General features: G+C 36.7%; 1 protein-coding gene across 2 annotated transcripts; it reads right to left on the minus strand.

Annotated features, from left to right (window-relative positions):
• Positions 1–2,389: 2,389 nt before the first annotated feature.
• On the minus strand, positions 2,390–21,504 carry CMAS (cytidine monophosphate N-acetylneuraminic acid synthetase). Of its 2 annotated transcripts, none has more exons than XM_025455334.3 (8): positions 21,136–21,504; positions 13,984–14,126; positions 13,693–13,848; positions 8,686–8,819; positions 6,910–7,004; positions 6,363–6,534; positions 5,445–5,598; positions 2,390–2,986 (listed from the first exon to the last, which is right to left on the minus strand). In XM_025455334.3, the coding sequence occupies exons 1-8, from the start codon at positions 21,393–21,395 to the stop codon at positions 2,796–2,798; spliced, it is 1,305 nt and encodes a 434-aa protein (XP_025311119.1). In that variant the 5' UTR covers positions 21,396–21,504; the 3' UTR covers positions 2,390–2,795. The 2 variants fall into 2 exon arrangements, with proteins under 2 accessions (XP_025311119.1, XP_048958199.1); XM_049102242.1 differs by lacking the exon at positions 2,390–2,986 and adding an exon at positions 4,651–4,802 and having other exon boundaries at positions 21,136–21,496.
• Positions 21,505–21,956: the final 452 nt, after the last annotated feature.

Here is a 21,956-nt window from a genome sequence, read left to right on the forward strand (position 1 = left end):
GGGAGCCTTCTAAAATTCTCTAAGTCTTGGTCTTTTAGCAGGCTCATCTTGGGATATGACTTTAAAGAAAATTTTTATTTATTTATTTATTTATTTATTTATTGATTGGAGAGACAGCATAAGCAGGGGGTTGGGGTAGAGGGAGAGGGAGAAGCAGACTGTGAGCAGGGAGCCCAACACAGAGCTTAATCCCAGGACCCGGGGATCATGACCTGAGCCAAAGGCAGATGTTTAACTCACTAAGCCAGCCAGGTGCCCTGAGAGTATGACATTCACAAGTGTTTCTGGGCCTTGCCTAAGTATAGCTCTACTCCCAGTGCTCCTACTGTTTCGCCTGCCTGCAGCATTCATGATTTATTTGCTTAATGTCCTCTCCCCTGTTGACTATGGAGATTTCGCCACCCAGGTGACACAGGAAGGCTGGAGTGAGCTTGAGTGAAGTGGAATCACCTTCTCCCAGTTGGGGTAAGCTTGCAGTATTATACCAAAGCTTTCTACCACAGAGTAGACCTTTGTTAGGAAGAAGGATCTGGGATGGTTAGAATAGTAGAAATATTAGTAGTAGAAGTAGTAGACTATTCTTTCATTCCTGCCAGGGTCATAGTGATATCTTGGATCTTCAGATCCATGCTGTGAGAACCTGCAGGCATTCCTGGAGGGAAATGTCCACCTCCTTCCTCACCCCTGCCCATGACTGTGACCCAAAGAAATTTCTCACATGAGTCTATACTTAACATCCAGGAATTCGTCAAAATTACCAGTTGGGTGTTATTCGTTTAAGGCACCCAGCAGCTTTGCTCCAGGTAAATAAGTAACAGGTGCTGTATACCTGGCTGTGTCCATCTCTTCAGATTTTGGAGTGGTTGCTGTTTGACCTCAGAGAACTGAGAAACCCAAGAGAAGTCACAGATTTTCAATTTTCCAATTTTTCTTTCTGTAAGGAAGGGATTGGTAATTTCTATTCTTTACATGTCAGAGCTGAACATATATTTTCTTGACCAAGATTCCCTACTACTGGTAACACAGGAAGTAGTTTAGTTAGGAGTGAACAATCCTTACTGTTGGCTTTGGGTCACCGAAATGAAACAAGGAGTCTTGTATAATTGTAGTACCATAACCAAATACTATGTGTAATACTCTTGCATAGCATTTACTTTGGGAGGCATTTTGGCAGGAGTTTTTTGAGGAATGCATAATTAGTGTGGTAATTGAAGGAAGAAGTTGAGAAGAGGCGGCTAATCAAGGCATTGTTGGAGAATTACACAGAATAGTATGATTAGGGTGGAGGAATCCACAAGAACCTGTAGGAACTGAGGCTGGAAATATTAGGATATGTCCAGAGTACATTTGGATTGGGAAGTTTTATCAAATTCTATGGCCAGCATGGAGTCACTAAAAGATTTCATAAAGGGTAACAGCAAATGTGAATTTAGCAAAAGTATTGGATAAGCTGAAAGGGCACTGGGCTAGGAGTATCAAGCTCAAGATTTGGTATCTGACGAGAGAGAAAAAGGTGAAACCTAAGGTTGTGATGTCTCAAAGTCCAGATCAGACATGTGGGAGGTGAAGTCCAAGATTTGGCTTATAATGTGAAGAATTTGGGATGCAGTCAGAACTTACAACAGAGACTAGATTCTGGAGTCACTGCATGGAAGCTACAGCTTAAACTTTGAATAGAGATGTGGTTCAGAGAACAAGAACATGGGGTAGAACCTTTGGAAATGTGTACACTTAAAGGGTCGGAAAGAGAAAATAAAGTCAATGAAAAAGCCAGAAAGGTGGGAGAAAAAACAGGGTAAGACATAAAGGAAATTAAGGTATAAGAGGTTCCTTTTTTCTTCCATCAATGTCTGGCCTATAAGGTCAGATTCTGAACTGGACAAATGCACCCAGTCCTGACAGAGAAAAAGAGTTTCCTGTAGGACTCAGCCTGAATGACTTGCTTTTTGCCAGAATTCTTTTTTACAGTGGAAATAGACGTCAGTGTTTCACAGGAGGTGGTTAGTGTTTATTAGGTAAAAGTCCACATTTATGAGATAAAGCTCCATTCTTGGAATTTATCCAGATAGGAGAGTGCTTTGTGGTGGCTGTAAAATTGTAGTGACAGCTAAATTTTGGATATAAAACTACCATGATCTCAGAGGTAACTACAAATTATTTACTCCAAATCACACAATATATGAAGTTCTTCACAATATATGAATTTCTTTGGAGATCTGGGTTTATATGGAGTGCGTGCTGTATGTATACATACCTTAAAGTACAATCAGATGCTTTACACCAGGTATTTAGTGGCTTGTTTTGCATGCTGACTATATGGTCAGTGTTTAAAGGAAATCAGGAATCTTTGGTAAATCTCTGCTATAGCAACAAGACAGTTTTCATCAAGTTTGTGAAATGTAATTTTATTAATTAATAGAAGGGCATGTCTTACCAGACACATTGTCCCCAAATAAATAAAATCTCAGCATCATTAAAAGCACACAAACACACAGTTTAACAGGGTACAATACAAAGTCAATTTAGATGATGTTCTTACTTGCATTTACTAAAAATCTGAGAAAGACTGTATTAATCTCTAAATAATTATCTTGCATAAAGAGAAAAGTAGAGCACAGTTATTTTGTAGAAGGTTTTGGGAGTGACAATTCGAGAAGACTGCTTTAAAATATATTAAGATACATCACAGGTCAAATCACACTCTCTGTAACATTACAACATGGAACTGTACTTAATCAAAAATAAAGGTGGCTGAAGAAGGCTGTATACTTTCTTTCCTAACATTATACTAATTTCTATTTTTGGCATGAGTTAATAACCTTTTCCATTAGTAGGAAAATGTGCTCTGCAAACTCTCGGAGGGCACCACGGCCACCATTACATTTGCAGATATATCCAACAGCCTTCTGGGCAGTGGAGCAGGCATCAGCAGGCACGCCACTTAGGCCCACTTTCTTCAAGCACTCCTCATCAGACACTTCATTTCCTATCAAGTAAAAGAAACCCAGGGTGAGTATTTAAGGAGACAAAGAATACTCATTCTAATACAAAAAGCAACCAGCAAGTAATTCTGGTAACTTCAGTAAGACTACTTAGGCACTGTATGTAAGAATACCATAAATAAGGTGGAACAAAGACATTAAAGTATATACAAGTATAATTGAGGTCTAGGGTTTCCCCTAAGCAATTCAAAATAAATGCTCATCAGTTAAAAGAGAATAGATTATAATTTCTGATTGCCATGCATATTAGAATTATTAGAAATTCTATATAAATTATGAATGACTTAAACTTTTTATCAAAAAAATCCCAGGGACACCTGAGTGGCTCAGTGGTTGACTATTTGCCTTCAGCTCAGGTCGTGATCCCGGGGTCCTGGGATTGAGTCTTGCATCAGGCTCTCTGCAGGGAGGCAGCTTCTCCCTCTGCCTATGTCTCTGCCTCTTTCTGTGTCTCTCATGAATAGTAAGTAAATAAAAATCTTAAAAAAAAAAATCCCAAACACATGCAAGAACCCCAAGTTATTGTGGAATAATTATCAAATGTTTTTCTCTTTGCTCCACCCATTATTTTTTTTAGAGGGAAGGCTAGAAAGGAATTCCTAGACATCATGTTTTACCCCCAAACTCTTCAGCATTGACCTCTAACCTGTAAGTATATCTATCTCTAATAAGTATATTTTAAAGAAAGTGACACAATATCATCAAACAAAATCAACAATTCCTTAATATCATCTAGTAATTAGTATGTGATCAAATATTTCCAGTTATCCCAAATTTTCTTTTTTCATAGTTGATTTGTTTGCATCAGAAGCCTAATTCCACATACTGCATTTTGCTGATCTATATTTTAAGTACTTTTAATCTGTAACAGTTCTCTTTGATTTGTATATTGCTTATTTGTTGAAGAATTATCATCCCACTGACAAAACTACATCCTTTCTCCACCTGCCCTGCTCTTCTCTCCCTCTTTCTGTTTTATATTGATAGGATCAATTTCAGAAGCTCCCAGTACCTCAGATTTACCATTCTGAGTATAATTATTACTATACGGTAGACCAAAACGCTCATTAAAAAAGTTTGTTTTAAATCAGTTCCATATTTATCTAGTGAAATTTTTTAAGTTATTAAATGTATTGGAATCTGAGTTTTTTTCACTGAAAGATGATGGAAATTAATTTTAATTAAGTAATTAATTTAATAAAATTTACTTATATGTAAGTTTTGATAATTTTAAGGAATATATTTTCATACATTATGTGATCCATACAAAATAGTGCTCTGATTTTAAAATTAAAATTTGGAGTTTACTCTCTATTTTCTTGTTTTCTAGCCTCTGCTTTTTATAGTTTTTTAAAAATGTTACGAAAGCAATGCATATTCTTGGTAGAAACATTTTTTAAAAATCAAGGCAAAAACACCAAATCAATATCATCTGAATTACCACTATTATGGATAATCACTGTATATTAGCCCATGTAATTGTACAATTTTACTGATACAAGTGATACACACTATTTTACTACCTGCAGGCACTATATTAGGCATTCTATATTATCTTCAATTTTCCTTCCAATAGCTTTATAAAGTTTGATTTGTGTTTATACTATAAGTAGGAAAACCAAGGCTTGAAGAAACTCACTTAAGGTCGCGCAGATAATTGGTATATCTGGAATTTGTTATCATTAAAATTGTTTTCTCCTTACAAAAACCGGATCATTTTCTATCAAGGGCTCAGTAATATTCTTCTCCAGGGACTCTTCACATGTGGTTCAAAGGCCAGTCCTGAAGTCCTCAGATGACCTGCTTCCAAAACATTTCTGTGCTTCTCCTTTTGAGGCCCATATTACCCTTGCAAATACTTATTTCATACATGGGTTATATTATATGTATTTTAATAACTTGTCATCTTGAATATCTAAAATGTAGACATTAGACTGCAAATGGTATAAGCAACTCCCAGCAATCAATCCCAAGCCTGCACATTTAAGTGGGTTCTTTTCTTTCCTCCATTATTGGCACATCTGCCCAATTTCCTTCCCGGAATTGCAATTTAAAACTAGGGACATTTTTAATAAAGCAAGTCATCCAGACTGTAATCCCTTATATGTTAGGAATCGGCTAAGTGCTGTACCCAGATTATCTCATTAATTCCTACAACAGGTCCATGACACAGGTACCCTTGTTATCTTTAGTTTACAAGGTAGGAAATTAAGGCTTACATTACCACAGCTGACTAGTCACTGGTGTGGTCTGACTCCAAAGCATGTGTCATGGTCAGTCTACTAGGATACACTTGATACGTACTATCAAACCTCTAGAAAGGCTGTCCCAATTTAGTACTTTCCTCAGTACTACGAATATGCTAATCTTATTCTTTTTTCTCTATTTCTTAAAAAAAAAATCCTCGCCCATTTTATTATGGCTGAATAATAAGATACCAACCAAGATATGCCACTTCTTTCCAGCATAGGCCCATTTCTTTTCTCCACTCATCCAGAACTGCTAGCTTGTCTGGTACATTGACTTCCATTTTGCAATCCAGTTTTAAGGAAGAGAGTGTCTGCTTTGAACAGGCCCTTTCTGAGATTAATCTCACCTTAAAAAATAAAGAAAAGAAAGAAAGAAGGGCAAAATGAGAAAATAAAGAAAAGTATTTCATAATGAAACAACACCTGGTAATAATATAAGCCAGAAGTGAGTGGTCTTCTAAAGAACCAATTGAATAAAATTAACTGATATTTTAAAATAATGAATCTTTACAGAATTTTCTAAAGGTAAAAGACACTGGTTTCTACAGTGGGAAGGATTCTACCTGCAAGTTAAAAAATATACATGGTCTGATCCTAACCTAAGATTCTCTTATAATTCGATTTATCCAGAGGAAAGTCTGTAACTTGTCTCCTGAGCTGCTTAGGAACACATACTTAAGATTTCTAGGGAATTATAAGAAATTATCTTAGCTTTCATTTTTGAAAATATATTAAGTTATTTTGAATTAAAATTTTCAATCATAAGAATAAGCTACATCTTTTAAAAACCCACAAGGTATTTGCTTTTTTCCTAAATGTTGATACCTATTTTTTATGAAATTTTTCTTGTTGAAACATCCTATGGGAATTATGACATAGTTCCTATTTAAAAATGTTTATACTTATTGAATAAGCAAGAAATATTATTTGCTGAATGAAAAATGCCTAATTTTGTTCACCTAAGAGTATAATATTTTCTAGGCATGTGAAGGCAAAAGTTCAGATAATTTAACAGATAATACTAAAGTTTTAAATCTCTTATTTCCCTCACATGGTCTTTGACCCTGAATCATCATCTTAAAAACCATCACTATATTCAGGGGACACATACCTCAATACCACTTTTCTTTAATAAACTTATCCCAATAGCATCTTTTACATCATAAGATATTATTTCTTTTTGGTCTCCTGATACATAAATGTGGCCATTGGTGAGACATCCATCAATATTGCAAACCAAAAGCTTTATCTCCTTAAGCTTCTCTTTGCCAAAATAGCCATATCTAAAAGAAACCAAAATAGACCTGAGTACAAGTGAAATACTAATCACTTCCTCTCAACTGGCTAACACCAGTAAACTTAATAACCATTCCCACTCAATTATTCAAACATCACCCTTCACATTTACATCATATATATACTTCAACTTCCAGTGTAAGAACTTTGAGTAGAGTGGTCTAACCAGACTACATGTTTCTCAAGTTATTGAATAAGCCATCCATAGGGATATTTTACGTGTATATCTTCCTTACAGGAACAAACAAATTACAAAGATCCTAAAATGTTGGAGTATCAAAAATTAGTGTCTAGAAAACACCACATATCTACTAAAAGAATGTCAGGGTCAAGTGCAAAAGCTGTGCAAGTCTTGTTTTTACCTTAATACTCTTTGTTCTGCAATAGGCCAATCAATATCCACATCTATATCCACACTGTGCTCAGCTCGCATTTCATAGTATGCCATCTTTCCACCCTAAAGATAGTATAAATGCCGTGAGTATTGTTTTTAACATTTATTTGTGATACCAAAAGTTTATTATAATACAGAATAATGAATTCATTTCTACAATACTGAGAAAAATAAATAGCCCAGTAAAATGAGTGACATACAACAAATACTTTCTTGAGGGAAAAACTTGTTTCTTACATATTCAAAGCATACACCATAATATTTTTCAAATTCTATCTACACAGTGCAAGCTTCCTATTTTTCTTTAAGTAGATTTCCATTTTAAGACAGGAAAAAGCAGAAATACCCATCTTCCAATATTCTGAGAAGGAATTTTCTAGAAACCCCTAACTGTAACCTCTTCTGATAGTCTCTCCTCTTAGCATCCAAAAGCAGTATAAGGATTTTCAGAACTTATGTTCCAATTTGCAACTAAGTATCAAGATAGGAGAAGAAAAATGCCTGTAGTATTATTGTACAGAATTGTCTTAAATCCCTGAACTACATGTGGGAGTGGACAATAATTGTCTGGATCACATGTGGGCAAAAGGAAGGATCAATTACTTGATCCTGGGGTCAGGGGTAGAGGGGGAGGCTCTTCCTATGACTGTGATAATTTGAATGTCAAAATCAATTACTGGAAAATTTGATTTTTTAGAACTGTCAGTCTCTTCATAAATTTTATGATGAGATACTGCATTGTTCTTCACACTTTAGGAATGGGTCAAATAACAGGCCCCTTAACAAAGAGTTTGGAAACAGTGCTATCCCTGTGTCCAACCAAATTTTTCCGAATACTCAAACTTAACTAAACAGTCTACAGTTTGCCTATATACTGCCAGAAGATTGTTAAAAATCCTTTTTACCTCAGAGAAAGAGTCACATTAGAATTTTTACCACAGCAAATAGAGGGGTTTTTAAATGCTGATTTTGAGTAATGTAAGGACCTGAATCCAAGTCCCAATAGTAATACTACTTGTTTATGCCCTGAGCCAATTACTTCCTTTTTCCCTCCTCTGTAAAACTCAGCCAGGAATGTCTACTTTATTCCACTCATATGCAGATTACATGAGATATAACCTATGTAAAGTGCTGTGTATAGTCCTTGGTATATAATAAGGATTGAATAAGTAACTGCTATTAACTAAAAGGAACAAATAGTATATGATATAACCATGTAGGCTCTAAAGATGTGAGAGACATCCAACTTCATTATTTTAAAATGAGAGTGATGAGATTCAGAACAGACAAAATGTTTATTCAGAGCCACATGGTTAGAGATTAAAGAGAGAACTATAATCTGGCTTTCCTGACACCCAGGTTGGTGCTCTTCCCATCTACAATGTTTTTCTGTCTTTAAAAGCAATAGGCTTTTATTCAACTGTTCAACCACAACCTGAGAGTAACAAACTGTGGATTAAAAACAATTTTGAATGGAATGAAATGAATATCAGGACATGTGTACAACATCCGGTATATGACTCATTTCTTAGTTAGAGCAGAATTCCTTGCATATTCACTGGATTCTAAAGATTAGTTTATTATAACCTTACAGGTTAAATGCCCCAGAGGATAAATCTTATCAGTTATTGCCTTTCCTCTAGAAACTGATACTTTCTGTATGAACTGTGCCATATGTCTTCCTTAGAACTGAGGTATACAAATAAAAAGGTTTAAAAGATTTTTGCAAAATGAAGGCACAAACCTGTAAATAACCCATCTCTATCAAATGTCTTTTAGCAAAATAAAATGAGCCATTTTCATATAATTCTCCATCCCAGTCTTGTCGACGAGGTCGTTTAGCTGGATTCAAATTCAGAGGCTCAGTCACTTCACGAACTAAAAGCAAAAAGCTATAGTAAGTCTATGTTGCTTTGAAAACTAAGTATTCATTTAGTAATTTTTAAAAAATAAAAGTAGACTGAAAATGTAAAATATTTTTCTATCTTGATAAATAAATGGACTTTTAAAGGACAAAAATCTCTAATGATCCTGATGATTTATCTTTGTTTGCTAATAAATACTTAATAGTTATTATTATCTAATTATAGAAAAGTATTTTACAGAAGAATTCTGAATAATTGAGATTTTAAGACATTTTTAAAAATACAAAATCTGGGAGGACCTCAAGGCAGCCTTAAGGCAGCTTCAAAAGGACAGAACTTGTCATAAAATATCCTTATTTGAATGTCTTAATATATTTCTCTTATTTGCTTCTGTAGCAATACAATGTGTGTTTATATAAGGTGGTTGAGAAATTACATTCACAGAACTATTACAGAAAACTGAAGACTTACGCATTAAATTATTGAAACTTTTATATTGATAAAAATGTTTATATGTTACATATTCTTACCAGTAGTTTAAAAATATACTAAGCACAATAATAAATACAATTTACTTATTACTCTCCTTGGTAATGAAGGATCAGCAATTATCAATATTAGTGATTATAACATCATATAATGAATGAAGCCCTCAGTACTGATAAATAGGGATCCTCTTGCCTTTTTACTGTATTTTTCCCAAAGTTGTGTTTATGGATGTGTATTGATATGCACGCATGGTTCTGTGTGTGTGTGTGTTTAAAGCTGGTGACTCTTCAGAATCTTTCTTTACTTTTGGCTGTCACTTATGTGTGTAACAGCTTCTAGAAAAAACTTCTACTTACTTGACTAACTGAACCATCCTCTGTTCAATCCTAATCTACCAGTGTTTGATATAATCTAGGAAAAATACTCATTTATGCTATAAATCCATAAATAAATTTATACTATATACATTGAATAGCTACATATGATATAGTTTTATAGGCACTGGATTTGTAGCAATGAATATGACTCTACTTTCATGGAGTGTAGAATCTAGTGGTAGAGATAGGCAACAAACAAACTTGATAGTTCAAGTGGTACTCTGAAGAAAAGGAATGAGAGGGGCAAGTCTTTCCTAAGTGAACAAGGATCAATGGCTGTTTTCTCTCTGGGGACATCTACTGAATTGAGGAGGAAGTGAAAGAAAGATCAAACTTGGCATAAGCAGAGGGACTCTGCCGGGGTAAAGAAAAACCAGGAGAGTTTTTAATGGCCCTGTGGACTTGAAGCATAGATTGGCTTCTATAGGAGTGCAAACACAGAGCTAGTTCTTCCCACTCGATTATTCTGCTATAGGACTCTTGCTGAGTGTTATGGCACAAGAAGCTAGAGATGGGCTGGAACGCAGGGAGAGATTATAGTTGTGTGGTGCTTAGATCCCAAAGTCCTGTTAGTACGAGGTTATCAGCAGTCCGGACAAGATCAATCTTCTGGCAAGATACCTGCACTACAGAGGTAAAGAGCACAACTCCTAACTGGGTCAAAGAGACTAGCTCCATATCCTATCTGCCTGATAGAAGAAAGGGTGTGCCCTCCCCAGACGGTCAAAATCCACATACAACTTTTGGTTCTCCCCCAAACTTTACTACTAGCTTACTGTTGACCAAAAGCCTTACCAATAACATAATCAACACATATTTTGTATGTTATTTGTATTGTGTTGTTGCAATAAAATACGCTACAGCAAAGAAATGCTACTAAGAAAATCATAAAGGAGAGAAAGTACATTTATAGTACTAGACTGTATTTATTGAAAAACATTGTATGTGGACCCATGCAGTTCAAATCAGTGTTGTTCAAAGGTCAACTGTACTCCAGTCTCTATGTCAGGCATAGGACAAAATATGAGTCATTATGAAGAAGCAGAAATACATTACCCATAACTAGAGAAAAACAGTTGTAGAAACAGAAGTATAAATGACCCAGATGTCAGAACCCACAACTGAGGATTTTCAAATAACTATCATAAATATGTCAAAGACTGTAGAGGAAAAGATTTAAAAAGATGGAGAATTTCAACAGAGAACAGAATTTCTAAAAATTAACTGCAATGTACATGTGAGAATGGAAAACACATATATCTGAAATAATTCACTAGACAGGACTTACAGTGCACTGGACAAGTCAGAAGAAATGATCAATGAACTCAAATATGTCAACAGAAATTACTCAACATGAAGCACAGAGAGAAAATCAACAAATAATGCAGAACAGACTGTGAGAGACATGTGGACCCCATAAAATTTATTTTATACACTTAACTCTGAGTCCAAGAAAGAAAGGAGAGAAAAAATGTTGAAGAAATATGTGGAGAGATAATGACACAGAATTTTTGCAAACTAATGACAGATATCAACCTGCAGGCATGAGAAATTCAGAGGATCCTAAATAGGATAAACACAAAAATCCCCACAGCAATACAAATTGGAGTCAACTATGAAAAATTAAGATAAAGGGAAAAATCTTAAAAGTAGCCTGCGGGGAAAAAAGACATTATATTTAGAGAAACAATGATCAGAATAACAGCTGGTTTCTTTTAAGAAACCAATGGATGGCAGAAAATAATGAAATGACAAATTAAAAATTCATCTCCAAAACAGTAACATCAAATCTTAAAATGCTGAAAGAAAAAAAGGGCAAACCAAAATTTTACATTCAGTGAAAATGCCCTTCAAAGATAAGAGTGAATTATAGACATTTTTAGACAGACAAAAGCTGAGAGGACCTGTTACTAACAGAAATACCCTGTAAGACAGAAGCACACGTAAGTGGGAAGAAATTAAGAATAACAAAAAAAAAAAAGATAGATATCCAGGTGAAGATAAATGACTATTTTAAAATAACTTAAAACATCATTAACTGTTTAAAATAAGTATAACAATAATATATCATGGGGTCATAATATATATAGAAATAGATTATGTGACAATAATAGTATAAAAGGCAGGAGCTAAATAGAAATTTACTACTATAAGTTTCTTAGTTATTTGTAAAAATACAAATTCAGGCAGATTATAACAATGTAAGAGTGCAAAGTGTAATCCTCAGAGCAGTCCTGTCAAATAGAAATATAATGTGAGCCATATATATAATTTAAAATATTCTAATGCCTACAGTTTAGAAAAAGTAAAAAGAAGTGAAATTAATTGTAATAATAGATTTTATTTAGCCCTAATACTTTAGTATCTAAAGTATTGTTTCAACATGTAACAAATGTAAGAATTATTAGATATATTGCAAATACTTCATACTAATCTTAGAAGTCCAATATGTATTTTTTGCTTAATGCATATCTCAACTTGGACTAACTATACTTTGAGTGCTAACAGTGGTAAAGGCTACTATATTAGATGGTAAGGTTCTACCGTGATTACAAAAAAAGAATACAAAAAGTTATACAGTATAAAACGGAATAATTTTTCAAGAATTTATTAATCCAGCAGAACTTTAAGTGATTTTATAAACAAGAAACATGAGAATAGAATCACAAGAAATACCACTCTGGGTGAGAACCACTGTTCATCAATAGGAGTCTGTTTCACAGTGGTTCTAAGAAAATATGACAAGACAAAGCTCTTGTTCCTAACATTCACTTCTTGACGTTAAAAGATATTTATTCAAACATTTCTAATTTTCTTAAAGATATTCATGGATCTATTTTTTATGGCCTTGTCACCTATTTAATGTACATATTTCCTGAACTTCTTGAACTTTAATCATATAGCACATAAAGCTCAACATTCAATTGAACACTGGGCTTCCTTGATTTGCTTCAAAAATTTGTTTTTTAAGTTTTAATAGATCCTTCCTAGAAATTATTTCGGAAATTTGCTAAGTAAGTTCAAAGTTAAAATATATAGCTTAACACAGAACCTGGCACAGAGAAGACAACCAGTAAACATTTACTGAATGACATCAATCAGTAAATGTATTTATTGATATATTTCATTGGTTTGGGTAGCATTCGTATTTTGAGATTAAAGAATCTTATTTTCAGCCCTTCTTTATCCTCTTACTTGTTCTTTTTTGCTCGGTCTCCAGTTTCATTGCACTTTCCTTACTGTCTCCTTTAAGTCACACATATGTTGGAGACAATTAGGCCAGGTTTTCTATATTCAACAAATATCAGGGCACCTAAAAGAAATCATATCATCTTTCCTTACGTATATTACAATATTCACCTATTTGTTGGTCATCCTATTCTTTTTTTTAAAGATTTTATTTATTTATTAATGAGACACAGAGAGAGAGAGGCAGAGACATAGGTACAGGGGAAAGCAGGCTCTTTGTGAGAAGCCTGATGAGGAACTCAATCCCCAGGACCCTGCGATCATGACCTGAGCTGAAGGCAGTTACTCAAACACTGAGCCACCCAGGTACACCCATCCTATTCTTTATTCCATATTTTACTAGTTTATCTAACTAGAAATCAGGCTCCTGCTAACTACTGTGGAAGTCTCCTTACATAGGAGTGACCTATTTTGGGAAGCAATTCCATAATTTATTCCTAAGGTCCTCCAGAACATTTTTGGTAGACTGCTATCCCCATGATCCCAATTACGATTTATATGGAGTTTACCAAGTAAGCCTAGAACAAACAAGTATTTCACATCTATAAAAATGACATGCCTGCCTCAAAAGGCAAATAGAGTGTTAAAATGTCCATTTGTAAAAAGTAAAGCAGGGAATTTGGTCTGTCGTCTCAATAATCACAAGACTTAGAACTGATTATAAATGTCATTACCTACTACAGTTAATTCGATGTTGCTCCCTTCATTCCTAAAGAATATCTACATATGAAAAACTGATTCTCCATAAAAGCTAAAATACTGATAGATTACCTCCTTTCTGAATTTCACTCCATCGAAACTGATGGCGTCGCACAACAGAGAAAACAGAATCATATCCTTCCTCTCGAATCATTTCTGCAACTTTTTGAAGGTCAGTAGGATGTAAACACGGAGAAGTTGCTTGAATATTTCCTACAATATCAACCTCTTAAAAAGACAAAACAAATGAAAAGGACATCAAGGTTCTTTGCAAGGAATACAAAGATCTTCAACTGTAAAAATGAGTCTTGTGAAATAAGGTGGAAATTATATAAAATTTTGAATAAACTATCAAATTCATACCATTGTGATAATTAAGAAATTCTATGATGGCATCTAGTGAGGTAGAACTGTCTTTTGAAACTTCAGAACTTCTTCGATGAACTTGGGCACCAAATTGTTTGGCCACATTCTCAATTTCATCATGGTCTGTTGAAACCCACACACTGTATAGGTATTAAAAAAATATAAAAAGCCAAATCATTAAAAGAAGCCACTAAAGATAAAAAGGACTTCTGCAACCCCAAAATACAGCTTATATATTAGAATAATTTTTATACCATCAAAAAATAAACACAGATCTAACGTCATATAAAATATATAATTAAAGAATTATACTTTGCATATAAACTATATAATATCTGAATAAAAATGTAGTACCATTTATATTTACAAAAAATATTGTATTTGTATTATGTCTTATATTATTTATATAAATATTATTTATGGAGCCCTATAGTTTTATAAGATTAGAAAAAAATGACACTTGTATTTTTTAAGGCTACTGGTATATTATGTAAAACAGTAGTGGCCAGAAGTTCAAATAAATCTAAAGGAAATAAAGAAGATCCTGCTCATTCAAATCCAAATTATTGTATGAGAATTTTAATAGACTTGCTAAGAAAAAAAAATCGAATTGGCTTAGCCAAACCATGAAGCTGAAAGAATTTCAAGCTTGGAAGCAATGAAATGCCCAAATCTAGGCTCAAAATAATCAGAGAATCCAACTCTCTTGGTCTGCCAACTAACAGTAGGTATACTATAAATACATGAACACAGAATCGACTGACTAATAGCCATTGACAACAATTATAGACATGGAGAACATGACTTGATGAGCTCTGGGAAATTTAATTTAATTGCTCCTTTAACCACATCTTACATGGCTCACTATTTAAAATTTATAAGATGATGACTAGGAGTAAAATGCTACTTTGGAGTAACGTGCCAGTCTCTACTGAGGTTATTTCCTAGACCTTTACAAATTCCCTTTTGCTAGAAACAAAAAATGTGAATATTACTCTAGCCACAATGTTTTATTAGTGATATTACACAAAGTTTAATGACTTAGTCTCTGGCATATGCATTTATTTATTTTTTTATTGCCTTCATTCATAATTTACTGGGGATAAGAGGAACTGCATGTTTCAGATGTCTATGCTCAATTGTCAAGAGTGAAAAGAAAGTGAGAAACTAAAGAAACCTTTCTTTTTTTTTTTAAGGAGATAGAAGTTTATTGAATATAGAAAATATAGAAAATATTCTAACACCTCTAGATTTCATTTATTAATTTCCGTTCTTCCCTTTAATATATGTGGAAGGAGGATTAAATCCAGAGATAAAGTCAATAAACCCCCTAAAATTTCTTTTTTTTTTTAAAGTCTAGTAAACAAGATGAGCCACTGGCCAGGGGGTCAGATGTCTCCCATTTACTGTCACTCTGCAAGGCAGAACACAGAACACCCCCCCCCCCCATTTTTCCCCATCTTGAAATCTGAAATATTTGGGGGCATATTTTTACTGGAGAAATATCATAGTTAAAGGTATATAAAAAAGTAAAGTACCAGTGAAAACCTAGTTTTAAAATACAGAAGGTGAAGGCAGGATGGGAAGATGGTAAATACATTAAAAAGTGAATTAGTAAAAGCAAAAGAAATGGTCTTTTGACATATAATTTACGTCACTAATTGAAATAAGTTACTGCTTTTGTTTATTATTCTGATTTTCTGTAATGAAAATGCAACACCACAGGATTTAGTGATATTTTTGAAACGCTTAAAAGGTGAATAAAAAACAACAGAGGTTTTGGAAGAGGTTTTTCTTCTTTCTTCCCTTTTATCATTCCTTCATATTTCTTTATTCATGAAACATTTACTGAGTGCCTATTATGTTTCAGGTCCTACTTTGGGCAATGGAGACAAGATAGTCCATTTTCCTGAGAAACTTTCAGTTCTCAGCCTATTAGTAGAGACAGAGGCCAACACAGTTCTATAATTCCCTTTAAACCATCTGGGAAAGAAAGGTAAGAAAGCAATGACTAACTTCTCTACAATGCTTTATTTTTGCAAAGTTTTTTTTTATAGTGACTGCTACATAACATGCTCAATCTATATGTGTTAATAAATGAAACAATAAATGGTTAACAGCATGGGATCTGAAGGAATGGGTTCAAATCCTGGCTCCACCACATGTTAGCTATATGACCTTAGGGAAAATTCATAATCTCCCTAAGCCTCAATTTTCAGTAAAGTGCAGGTGATTAAAAAAAAAAATGCAGGTGATAATAACAGTAATTACCTCATATTGTTGTTATGGGGATTACATACAAACCACAACACACAATAAACCTTTCATACGTTTTAGCTATTCGAAATAATAAAATAGGAATGGCAATAAAGGAACATAGACACAGTCTCATTTAATCCTCACACTGCCTCTGTTGGAAGGAAAACTGAAGTTCTGCTTTCAGAATTTCAAAGGTCCAAAAGTCTAATTTATACATATGAAAATAGCATCCCAGCATCCCATATGTAGACTTAAAATACAATGATCATCATTAATAACTATGTAAGTAGCTAGACTTCCTTTGGTTTAGGGGAATCAGAAGAGGAAGGGCAAAAAAGAATGAGCAAGTGAATAAACAGGCCTAATAAAATTTAAAAGCAAGTACAGAGTAGACGTCAAAGCCTAATGCTAATGGCTTTACCATCTAACAGGATGAAGTCATATTACATCTAACAGGATGAACAAGACTATCAACCCTGACGCCTATCAAAATGATTTCAAATCATAAACTGCCATTTTAAGGATAACACAGCATAGGCCTACCATTAATCATAAATCTACACCCTACAAATGAAACTAAAGGTCGTGGGCTTTTTTTTTTTCCCCACAAGTATGTTAGGTAACATTTACAAAATCAATTTGTTCTGAGGTTTCCTAACACAACATTGAACCACTGTTGAAGTGAAGCTCTTACAAACCCACCTCTAACAGTAACTTTTTACTAAATGAAAAAAAAAATCCTCTTAGCATTTTTTCTCAACTGCCAAATTAGTATGCAAAGTTAGCAACCTTGAAAGTATTGTTAGCTTTGACTCTGAGCAGGCCAGAAAAATTTTCCTCAATGAACAAATCATGGTTTTGAACAAAATAATCTCCAAAGCACTTCCTAGCCTTGAGAAACACAATCGGGCAGCTGCAATTTTCTTCAATTCCTTCCTCGGGTGAATATTTCAAAGAAAGAAAATAGAAGGTGTGGAGTGACAAGGTTGCTCCAAATTTGGACTGAAGCTTCAGAATAAATCAACTAAATCCAAATTAACACATTTTAATTGAGGTCCCAACACATTAAGCATACCAAGATCAGTAAGAGTACCTGCTCACAAGAAGCTCTTCAACCCAGTAGAGCAAGGGTCATCCCAGGCCAAATCTGGCTCACAGCCTGCCTGTTTTCATAAATAAACTTTTCATGGAATACAGCTATGCTCATTCACATATGTATTGTTTGGCTACTTTCACAACATACAACAGAGCTGAGCAACACAGACCATTTGGCTTGCAAAGTCTAAAATATTTAGAATTTGGCCCTTTACAGGAAAAGCTGGTGGACCCCTGAAATAGAGAGTAAAGACACAAGTCCATGAATACTTGAAGGTCAAAGCACGTTAGCAATGGAAAGAATTTTGAAGATAATTACAACTTTCCCATTTTACAAGTAAGGAAACTGTGACCCGCAGAAGACATCAAGATTGTAAAAACCTTCAATACGAGGGGTAAATGTCAAGGATATATCACACACTATACGGCAGACACTATTCTAAAGGCTGTATGTACACTACACCTCACCTAATCCCCTCAGCAAGCCTTTGAGGTGGATACTTAAGTCCATTCTGCAGATAAGGAAATTGAGGCACAGATGTTAAGTGATTTACCCAAAGTTGCAGTTAACATGTGGTGAAGCTAGAAATTCCAATCCGCAGTTTGACCACCAGGGTCTTTGGCCTTACCTCCCTGCACAGTGCATGCACTAAAAGCTCTGAACAATGCTGCTCTGTATTCAGAAAACAAAGGTACAGTTACTTTCCATTGAGGGGATCAGCAAAAACTGCATGGCGGAAGTAGTGCTAGTCCCTTTCATTACCTTTTTAGTTGAACTTTCCAGATCTCAGAAGGGATGCCACCACATAGCAAACAGCTATGCAAACTAAAGAGAGGAAAATCACTTTATTATACCATATTCTAAGTTTGAGAAGGCAGAGTCAGGCAGATTATGCTCATTTTGCTAGTTAAGGAAAATACTGGTTTTATTTCTTCTAATTACTGTTATTAGTATAGTAACAGATACCATCATAGGTGGCTTTAAGTATAAAATATCATTCCTATTGTCAAGATGCTTATACTCTAGATGTATTAAACAAAACTGGAACAGAAAAAGTTCTCAGGAATCATTTATTCTTGCATGGAATTTTGTACAAATGAATTTAAATAAATGGAAACAGGAAAATTGCTGCGTAATATATTTTCCGATTATTTCGTAGCAAGATCCCCTATGTCTGCTAAAATGGCTATTTGTTGGGTTTTGACACCCAGCATCTATTCTTTGGTAATCATACTCCAATTTTTCTCTTGATGAAACTGTCACATGGTGCTTGGGGGGGGGGGGGGGCGCTCCATCACCAGCTCCAAGAGTGGAAGAGGCAGCTAAACTGTACCAATACAAGCACCGCTGTAGCCACAGTGACTGGCTCGAGGATAAGCAGGTGACCCAGAGAGACTCTTTTTTGGCTAGACTTAAACTGGGAAGGATATAAAGAGTAAAATAAAGAAGTAAACAAAGCGGGACACTAAAGCGGTAAGGACAGGTCTAATTTGTTAACTATGGCAATAGGGGAAAGAATCCGGCATAAACTAAACTCAAATTCCCCAAAATAAAGGCTGGAGATTTCTTAAAGGCTGTAGTGCGTTAAGAAAAAAGTATTGCAGGGGTGTTAGAGGGGGTTAGTTCATGTGACTAGGCCATCAGGGTTTGTTTACTTCTGACTTTATGATGGGAGGCAAGAAGCCAATTGAAGCAAGGTGCCCATTGAATCTAGGCCCTTAATTCTCAAAGGTGTTTGCACTTCAAAGAGATAGCTCTCTGGTCCTTGAGAAAACAGTCTGGGGTGGTAGATTTATATTCCAAAGGATGGAGAAGGGGGTTTATAATTATAAGCTTTCTAAAGTAGTTTTTCTGAGGGGGGTTCAGAGGCTGCCTGTCACCAGATTGTCCCTGAAACAAAAATTCTCCTGGCAGCATTGAGCTTTCTCAGCCATTTTAAAGGGGTACACATTCCCCACTAGGGAAGGCCTAGAAACATGGCCTTCCGAGTTTGGACAAGTTGTTAAGCGCTGAGAGTTTTGCAGTTCTCAGCACAACCGCCTGACACCGTAAAAGGTAGAGCATATCAAAAGAACCAAGAAATGGAGGATTCTGGTGACAGGGTGCACCATTCCCTTACCCTGCTTTAATTTTCTTGAAAATATTTATCACCACCAAATACAGTATATACTGTTGGTATACTGCCTGTCTTTCATCATTATAATGCAAGTTCCTGGGACGAGGGACTGACTATTGCTACTGCTACAACCTCTAGTAACGAACACAGGACAGTGCCAGGCATATAGTAGGTGGTCAATAAATATTTGCTAAATGAATGAATCAATTTTTGCCTTTGGATCTCATTGTACCTGAAACAAGCCTTACCCTTTTTTGTTAAGCCAGGCTGAAAGGGGCTTCCTGACATGCAACTGAAGAGTTGTAAATGAGTTTTGTTCTTAATCTATCGAGAAAATGACTTTTGATCTTTACTTCATCTTACAAAAACGGCATATTGCTGCTGCCTCGATGCCCCTTTTTTTTTTCCCCCAGGGTGCACTCTTTGTACAGATGAAAAAATGTCCCAGAGTCTATAAGCTCCAGAATGACAAGAAGCATGTCATTTCATCTTGGTGTTTCCTTGGATGTGTATGGTAGAAACTGGGGCTCAGTAAATGTTTACTGAATTGAACTAAATCCCCAAGTCTTTCCCTATCTCTCCTTTGCACACTTCCTATTACATTACTACACTAGTGTTATCTTCTGGGTGCCTGTCCCTATTTACCTCGCCCCACCCAGGGCTTCCTTTGGATTAAAACATTAATTAGTAAATTCATACTTCTGGAGTATCTTTTGTTAAACAAGACGAGTTACATGAAAATCATATACCCGTATATTACGGGGCAATTAACAGGCTCCAGAAACAATCACCTCTTTAGGAACCCAAAACCCAAACATTAAAAAAGTTTATTTTCCACAGTAACAAATTCAATCATAATTAGGGTGAAGTTACTATGTGTCAACTCATTCCTAACACAGAATTCTTTCTTTTATGAATGACATCAGCTCGTTAACTCCTGACCAAAATGGCATATGGCAATGCCTCTGCAGGATGCACAATTAAAACTTGTCTTTCGGGCACACGAGCTTCCAAAGATATAATAAAAACCATTTGATAAGCACATCATAAAACAGCCTGCCGTACGTTTTCTCACTACCTCTTGCCTAGGTAGAGCTGTAGGTAGTTTCCTAGATTGTGCTGACTCACAGGCTGAGAGCTTGGAGTATTTTTCAAAGGTCAGAAAGAGATCTCCAAGCTGAGCTCGAAACTAGAAAGCCTTGACACCTCACTCCATTCACGAGCCTGACGGCTCCCTAATCGATGGGCAGGCACCAGGTGGTCATCACCGGCTAAGCAACAGGGGAACCCCGATGGCCTCCGTCTGCGAGAGTTCACCTAGAACCACAGACGGTTCACAGGGGTGGCGGCCTCCTTCACCCGGGAGGTCAACCCGGGGGCGGCGGCGGCGGCACAGGAGGAAGCGCCCCTTTCACGGGCGGCGCTCTCAAGGGCAGGGACAAGGAAGTGTCCCAGGTCAAGCCTGACAGCTGATTCGGAACAAGGAAGAAGCCGGCACTTGGTCCCTGCGCTCCCCACGGGCGCCCAGACGGCCCGGACCCTGCACGCCCCGCCCGGGAGCAGGCACCCGGGCACCCCCGCCCCCCAGCGGCCCGGCTCCGCGGCTCCGCGGCTCCGCTGCTCCGCGCGCGTCCCGACCCCCGCCCAGGCCGCGCCGCCCACTCTCGCACATGCGCACCTCTGGAAGACCCCCGAGTCCAGGGCCGCACGCAGCACCCAGCCAATGAGCGGGACCCCCGCCAGGTGCTTAATGTTCTTCAGGGGGATGCCCTTGCTGCCGCCCCGGGCCAGAACGAGGGCCGCCAGGTGCGGGGGCTTCTCCACACCTCGGCCCTGGCCTCCGCGGGAGTTGCGCTGCAGCTTCGGCGGCCGGCCCCGGGAGGGCCGCCCCCGCGGGTTGGAGACGGAGGTGGCGGCCCCCTTCTCCACCGAGTCCATCTTCCTCCCACGCCTTCTCCCCAGCTTCTCCACATCCGGGAGCTCTTCTCTCGCCACCTCAGCTCGGCGCCGCCCGATCTCCCCGCCCGACCGCTCGCGGGGGTGGCTGGTCCCGGCCCTGGCCCCGCCCCTGCCGCGGGCCGCCCTTTGCGGGGCATGCCGGGAATTGTAGTCCGCGGCCGTCTCGCCTGGGTCCGGTAGGCCAAGTTAGGCTCTGCCTGGGAGTCCCCAAACCCGCGCCAAGCGGAGGGAGAAGGGGGGCCGTCCAGAGATAACTAGAAAGAAGTGCAGCTTCTGGGAGCACGGGGTTGATATTATACAGAGATTTCTAAAATAGGCAACATAGATTTTATATATATATATATATATATATATATATATATATTTTTTTTTTTTTTTTTTTTTTTTGCTAAAGAACTTACCCACTTAAGAAATGTAGTGGGTTTCCCACTGCGCACTCAGATGCACCCTAACACGAATCAGTCTTATATTTAAAAAATTATAAGCATATATTTTTCTGCTAGGTTTCTGACTCTCTATTTCCAAGAGATTACCTCATTC

Source organism: Canis lupus, chromosome 27, assembly GCF_003254725.2.
Source record: "Canis lupus dingo isolate Sandy chromosome 27, ASM325472v2, whole genome shotgun sequence".
Classification (NCBI taxonomy): Eukaryota; Metazoa; Chordata; class Mammalia; order Carnivora; family Canidae; genus Canis; species Canis lupus.